The following is a 7886-nucleotide window of genomic DNA, read 5'->3' on the forward strand; positions in this document are numbered from 1 at the left end:
TTCCACAATCGAACAGTGACATCATATGCTTGCTATCTGACAAGTCTGAGGGGGTTCTGCATATTTGCCAGCTGGCTTAAATCATTTTGATGACCTTAGTTTATTGACTTGTTTTGCTGATAAGAGCAGAAATCTTTTCATCTGCCAGAAACAAACCTACTTCTACCAACGTGTTTGGTTTAAATCCCTTTAAAGCCGGAAACAATAAGCTTTACTCAGTTTCCTGCATTCAGTACCCCTCAGACACAGCTTATAGCCCTTAAGTATGAATTCAAGTGATCAGTCTGCCAGTTTTTATGTGTGTGTCTGATAATCACCTCCAGATCATTTCATGAATCCAGTTAAACTAAAACTTGATCCAAAATAAGTGGTTCCTAGATATAAGGCATTTTGAAGCAGATACTGAAACAAAGAAGATACCCTTGTTATGCCTCTATCGATTCCCTTTGCTCATTCATGCTAAGGTGATACAGACAGAGCAGCTCCATATTAATGTGCCCATAAAGAAAGTTGCACAAAGTTCACAGGAGTAGCAGTAGTGCTGGTATTTAGAGCAATGGGTTCTCCCATACCAGCTTTCCCTTATACATTTGAGGTACTTCATCTAGTGCCCCCTATTCCACTTCTATAATTTACAAAAAGAACACTGGGACACCAAAGGAAACAGTCCCAACTTCAATGAACAATGTTAAAAAGGTAAAGAAAGCAGAATAGCCAATCAATAGCTACTGAATATTTCTGAAACAACACAGATCAAACTGTCTTTAAGAGACGTGTGAAATGTTGTCATCATGCCCGAGTTGGGGCACCAGTTTGAATTTTTATTGTCCCTCACTGTTTGGAGAGGAAATGAAAACTGTAAGAAAGTCACATCATAGTGTAAAATCTACAGGTATGTCAAATAGGGAAAAACATCAACACACAGTCTCTTTCTCAAGTACAGACACAGAAAAGGCAGGTTAACTTAAAAAGAAGAAACCCTACAGGTTAAAGTGGTTTTTAAAAAAATCAAATCTTAGATACTAATAGAAACTGAAATTTAGTGTCCAGTCAGATATCAATAAGCATGGGTATTGATACTCACCCATGCTTATTCAGGGAAAAGACCAGCCTGTTCTACCCATTTTCAACAGGCACTGCAGCGGGCAGCCCTTCCCAGTACAACACCTACCTGGAGGACCCATTGTTTACAGGGCTTCCAACTTAGAAACTCGTTTCTATATTTAGCAAGTTTTTAGACCCTCAAGCAACTATTTTTCAAAAAAGAGACTAATCAACAAATCTAGCAACTTTCTGCTGTTATTGGAGACTTTTGGAGACTGACATGAAAGCATTTATTGTTTATTTTTCTCAATGAGCAGTTGGTGCTGCTGCAGGCCCTTACCCTGTCTAAAAGAAGAGGCTTGGTCTTCGTGCAGCAGCAAACCACCCCCCCATCGAGCACCATCCTTTCTTTCAGTATCAAGTTTGAAATTTTTGTATTGTGACAACCCTACTACAGGTGCAAACCATCAAGCATGCAATCTATTCAATAGTCACTCAAGCATGCCGTTCACGTGCTGCACCGGCACAGATCACGTTAAAATCAGAACACTGTAATTAGATTCTCAGGAGCGTCATCGGGGAGGATTTGCCTTTTAGTTAAGGAAAAGGGTCACGAGGAAGAAGTGGGTCAATGACGATGTCTAAAGAAAAAAAACAGAAACCAACAGTGTCAAGCTGTTTTACAGTGGCTGGAGGAAACTAGCAAAGACAAGTCAAATAAGAAGGAATAAGTTTTTTTTGTTTTGTTTTTTTTAAAGAAAACAGGAAACAAGTGGAGGGTAAATATAAAAACATACAGACAAATTAACAAATTAGGTTTGCAATTCTGGGCTGTGTGGGTACTAAAAGATCAGTAATTAACCTATTTCATCCCCGATCTTTTTAGCACAACTTATCAATAATTACAGATTCACATTTAAACACTGATTAGCATAATCTGTTAAGATTTATAGTCAGCTACTGTGCTCCCATCTAAAATTAAATAATGAACACTTAGTTATCAACAGAATTAGCTTTACATTTTTACATTACATTTTACTCTATTATATAAGTGACCAACTACTTTTAGTCAGCTTAGAAAATGTAATCAATTATGGAATAATAATAACCACCTCTCACTGAGACAATAATGCAGGAGGTGGTCTGTCCAGGAAAAAGGACTTGCGTTCAAGGCCATGTACGTCTACTGAAGAAAGCCAATTTGTCCAACAGGCAGCTTAATCATTTCACTTTTGCAAAAGCTGAGTGTGCTGAGCACAGACACTAACCATTCCAAGCTGAGGGGAAATCATTGTTATCTTACAACTCCACCCCCACAAAGAACTGTTCCACTTTTGTGATGCACTCTAATTCAAAACAGAACAATGAAACTTGGAACAGGCTCCTTAGCGAGACAGCGCTGGAACACAGAACAATGCATTTTCGACAAGAGGAGAAGTTTGAAAATCCCTGTGCCCCCATGATAGGGAGTGTTCTTTCAAATATGTTTGTCCTCACACACAATTACAAGAAAGTTATGAGCTAACGAGGTATTTCAATTACAGCTGATGACAATTAAAATAATGTTTGTGGATGTCATAGATCCATGGACGCTCTGGATCCTAAAACCTCATTCAGGGATTTGAGGCTACGAAAATTATTCACAAAAAACAAAAGGTATCAACAAAAATACAGTTAATATCAGCAACAAAAGAGGTTTGAGACAAGATTATTAGTATTCATAACAGCTAAAAGGATAATAAATGATTTAGATGATCATTCACAATGCAAATACATTTGAGAATATCTATATTAACTTAGATAAGTATACAGAGTAGATAACCTGGTAAGAAGATCAGGGAAGAAGAGTTAAAGCTGATTTTTTAAAAAAAACATTTCATTGCAAACTTTTCTCTACAATTTTAATGACAGATTTTCTAACTAGACAAAAAATGGGAAAAACTGGATAAGCAACATGTTCCCCCTTTGGTTTTTTTTTTTAGCTCAGACTACAAAAAAAAAGAAATCTTTAACACCATCTTTTAACAGCAGAAATGGTCCCCACATGCACCTAAATAAGTAATCTGTTAAATGCACCTGAATGCCATTTGCTTTTGTTTTTTTCAGAAAAATGTCAATCAGTGATCAGCATTTCCTATCTGACAGGACAATAACCTAAGACTCCTGACATACAGAATTAAAAAATGCTCAAATTGTCAAAATATCTGTCCACTTGAGGATTAAGCCAAAGTCAACCTGATGTATAAGCTCATAGAAAAAAACAGAGGCATTTGGAGCACGGAAAGTAAACCCACACACAGGTGGGCACCAAGTCAACACCGAGTTAAGCTTATGTTTCAACATGAACAGCCTTAACTAGGCCTCAGGTCTGAAAGCTGGAGCAGAAGGCAGCCAGTGTCCTGCTGATTAAGTCTGGCCATGTTTCTGCTGCCACAAGAAGAGCAGCTTACATGTCTGCTGTTGTTGCTGCAGGTGTGTGTGTATGTTTGCATGTGTGTAAGATGTAGGTGTGTGTATGCTCCGTTAGTCCTCTCCATCTTCCCAACACATCCTGTCCCAGTACCAGAATCTCCATAGTTCACACAGCCAGTACTAATGACCTTTTCTTCACACACACACACACTTACTCAGACACATGACTAGGAAATGGGCACGGGCTGTTCCTATTGCAAAATTGGGGTAATTACAAAGTTTCTCCCCTCTTCTCATGATCATCTCATACCAATGCTGCAGAGATAAACCTGCTGGTAATCAACAACTAGCTTCTGAAGTATTTGGCCTGAAAACCAGAAAAATTAAGATTTAACTTCAGAAAATACAAACTTGCACTCTGACAAGAAGCAGAGAGCAGAGCACACTGGTTAACACTGAGACCTACATAAGAACAGAACAGACTATGTACATGTATGTCCGCCTGCTCTCATCTTGGTTATTCTTGGCTCAAACATCACCTTTCAGCAGCACCACTCACTGCTTGAGTGTGGCAACATTTCAGCATTTCAGCTCTGTGAGGGCCATTCCACACACTCTAAAATAGTGTGTACACACTACAAGAGTACTATGGGCAAGTCTGTATTTATAAGGTTTAAAGTTAGGAAGCTGGGAAACCTGCCCAGTACAAGTATGCTAACTGTCTCTCCTGAATAGAGCAGTGAATAAAACCAGCCTCTTACGTTTGGGGAGTTATTCCCTTCTCAGCAACAAAACACAGCTACTGCGTGTCTCGTAACCTATCCAAGGGCTTGTTAACACCCTCCAGTCCAAACACCCTCTATGGTTGAATGCAAGTATGAGCCAGAACTGTGGGTGTCAAAAGAGGTAAGACACTATCCAGTATTTGGTGCGTACCCATTAATGACAAACACAGAAAATTCTTCTCAACTCTTGCTTGCAATTGCAGAGTCTTCAAATGAGCTTTACATTACAGTCTGAGGACAACCAATAGTAATAATTGTAACATGCATTTTGTGAGCACTGCAAAAGGGAGAAGTGTTCTCCTCATTGCTGACTATAACCACACCACTGTATGACACAAGCATGTTTAGTATGAGGGCAAACTTCAAGTTTAAATTCTTACTATCTCTAACATCCTATCACAACTACATATTATCACGTTATCTTTATCATAGCCTTAGAAAAAGAGATATCCATACTGTATACTGAATTACTGATACCCGATAACAGGAAAAAATAATAAACATAACAGTGACGACAATACTAAATTTTTAACAACTATTTTCACTTTATACTCTCTTACCTGTCTTCATCCATATCCATGGTAATTTCGATGCCAAACAGGCTGTTGACAGGAGAGGGTAAACTGAGGTCTTCACTGATAGCAGGCTTTATACCATCTTTGCTATGAACCACACCGGCACTGTGCTGAGGTAGGGCATCACTTTTCAGCCTACCATCTTCTGCCTCGTTCCCGAAGCCAAAGGGAAGGCCTTCTGTGGCTCCTCCATGAGCTCCCTGGAGCTGGACAGGTCCGCCTGTGCCAGGTGCTTGACTTGAAATACCAGGAGGGATGTTGGTTGTACTGGGCACTGTGGCAGGCACGTTCTGGCCCCCGCTGTGGGGGGTGGTGGTCATAGAGGGTGCAGGGGCAATACCTAGCCCCCCTGAAGGCTGACTTTGACTGACAGGATGCTGCTGTGTGCTTTCTGGATGGATGAGAGTCATGACTGGTGCATTTCCCACTTGTAGAATAATTCCCTGGGCTGAGGCTACTTCTCCACCCAGCCCTTGTGTTCCTGAACCAGCAGGGGTGATTTGAGGTGAGGAAACCTGGCTGACAGAAGGCCCCATAGATGATGATGTTATGGAAAAATTCTGAGTGCCAGAGCCAAAGTGTTGCTGATGATAATCTGGGTGACCTGAGGAGAGGCCAGTGGGATGAGCTGAATAGACAAACTGCTGGGCCTGCATGGCAGGCGGTACAACAGATGATTTCTGCTGTATGGCACCTTGGTGCACACCATTGAGGCTGTTAGGGTGGAAGGTCTGGGAAGAGTGCTGCATATTGACCTGAGCCTGTTCTGGTGGCTGTGATGCTGAAGACCCCATGGGCTGGAAGGCACTTGCTCCACTGCCTATCTGAGGAGACAAGCTGTAACCTTTCTGCTGAGACTCTGGAGGGTGTGAGTGGCCGGGGTGCCCAATGGAGGGAGAGTAGCCACTATCTGCTGTGCTTTCTGAAACTTGTGCGGGAAAAGTACTGCTAGTGACAACAGAATTACTAGTGGCCCCTAACCCACTGTCTCTGTCTATACTGTGATCATGGGTAACAGTTGGCTTTATGCTGTCCACAGTCCGATTAACATTTGAATCTGAATCTCTCTCATAAAACTCTGTGCATGTCCACCTGCCCCGTCGGTAGGGCTCTCCAATACCATGGTCAAGTTTAATGACCCTGAAACGGGAACTGCAACTAGTGCTAGGGGCTGTGTGAGCGACACTGGTAGAGACAGTGGTGTTGGAGCTTGGAACAAAGGGTTGAGCTGTAGCTGGCACAGGCACACTTCCCCCTACATGATGTGGGGCGACACTACCACTGAGTGTACTTTTAATGGAGAGCCCACCGTTGACAGGAACTGTGTTAGGCAGTTGACACTCTTGAGAATCTCCTACATTGTTTAAAGTTTCCTCTAATGAGCTCCTGTCACACACCCCCGCATCGACCCGTGAGACCTCAAACATTTCCGATGATACGTCCTCTGTCCGTGGCTCGTCCGGATCCTCTAGGCTCTCGGTGTCGTCGGGGACGTTGCTTGCACCCACCTGGGCCGGCGTTACACTCGTAATCTGGAAACAACTTTTTTTCTTCCCTGGCATTTTCGACATGTTGACTGGCTGAAACTCTGCCAGCTGCCAGAGGAAACGAAGTGCTGTGCTAATGTCTTTAAGAAGCAATTCACAGTCGTGGGATAAGATAAAGATACGTGCCGTCACAGTACATTTCCATACCGTTTCTCCTTCTTTCTCCTGTTCAAGAAAAGCTTAACAACCAAGGCCAGACCACGAAAAACTCCTCAAACGTGTGAAGTGTCCGGTCACAGACCACGGAGTAAGCTGGTATCCTTTAGCCACTCCAACACACTGTCGGCCTTCCTTATGTCCCGGCAGCGGAGTTATACACAGACCCTTGTCAAAGTTCTTGTTCAGCAGCTGCCACCGGTACTTTAGTCTGAGCAGGGCCCAGTCACTCAGCCCACTCTTCTTTCTCAGCGATATATGTGTTATTCGCCAACTAGCCAAGTTAGCTGGTGTTGGCTAGTTTTCCCTGCTTGAGTAAAAGCATGTGCGACATCGTGATGTAAACAAATTCAGCGGTGTCCCAAAAATAATATATAATCCAGCAGCAGACACAGTAATTGTCTCTATGTCGGCGAAGTTTGCTTCCCCTCGTGTGGACAGCTCACTTTTGGCAGCTGCTACCAGCAGCTAGCGGACAGAAAACCACTTTACCACAGTGGCAGTGAGCTAACGGACAGCTAACTCCTGTCTGCCGCTCAACCTCTCTACAAGATGGCAAGTACGAAATGCATCATGGGATTGATTTCTGTCACACACACACACACACACACATACAAATATATATATATATATATATATATATATATATATATATATATATATATATATATATATGTGTGTGTGTGTGTGTGTGTGTGTGTTTGTTTGTGTGTGACAGTTTATTTATTTTTAGATATATAAATAAATTTATATGTACATAAATAAATAAATGGCACAGTTAATATTCACTGTGTGAAATATATAAGAAATTAAAACAGACAACAATTTCAGAATCGTGACATACATTTGTTCTGCCTGAAGGTTCAACTGCTGATATCGTCACTTCCGGTTACTGTCACACCCCGTGATACAAGTCTGTGTTGCTGTCTTTCAGCAGAACTTATTTCTAGGGTGAGAAAGACTACTAAGGGTCTGCACACTTCGAAGTGCGCAGACTACGTAGGCTACAGAGTGTCCTCCGTAGTCTACACACTTCGAAGTCTGCTTAACGTTCGTGAAATGGGACAGCCTACCTAGTCTACAAGAATTTCCCATAGCAACAACACAGGACGTTTAATCACTTAAACCTCAGAAATTACTCGTAGGAAACGTTAGTAGACGCTGAACACGGAGCGGCAACACCGACAGTTAAAAAAAAAAAAAAAAACGGTTTGAGGCTCTGTTGTTTTCCAGCCGGTACACACTTAATTAACCCCTTAAAAGTATCTGAATATCAAATATTACCGAATTTTAATGTCACCATTTAACAAACATGCTTTAAATGTACTTGGTTTTGTAACGTTTATACTAAAGTGTAGTTAAAAAAA

The 7886-nt window shown here is 41.7% G+C and overlaps 1 protein-coding gene across 1 annotated transcript in view; it reads right to left on the bottom strand.

Annotated features, from left to right (window-relative positions):
* tsc22d2 (TSC22 domain family 2) overlaps positions 1-7085 on the bottom strand; it is a 34963-nt gene extending 27878 nt beyond the window's left edge. The window contains exon 1 of the mRNA XM_042006203.1: positions 4802-7085. Coding sequence (XP_041862137.1) covers positions 4802-6387 — 1586 coding nt within the window. The 5' untranslated portion in view covers positions 6388-7085. The remainder of the gene's footprint in view (positions 1-4801) is intronic.
* Positions 7086-7886: the final 801 nt, after the last annotated feature.

This window comes from Melanotaenia boesemani, chromosome 14, assembly GCF_017639745.1.
Source record: "Melanotaenia boesemani isolate fMelBoe1 chromosome 14, fMelBoe1.pri, whole genome shotgun sequence".
Classification (NCBI taxonomy): Eukaryota; Metazoa; Chordata; class Actinopteri; order Atheriniformes; family Melanotaeniidae; genus Melanotaenia; species Melanotaenia boesemani.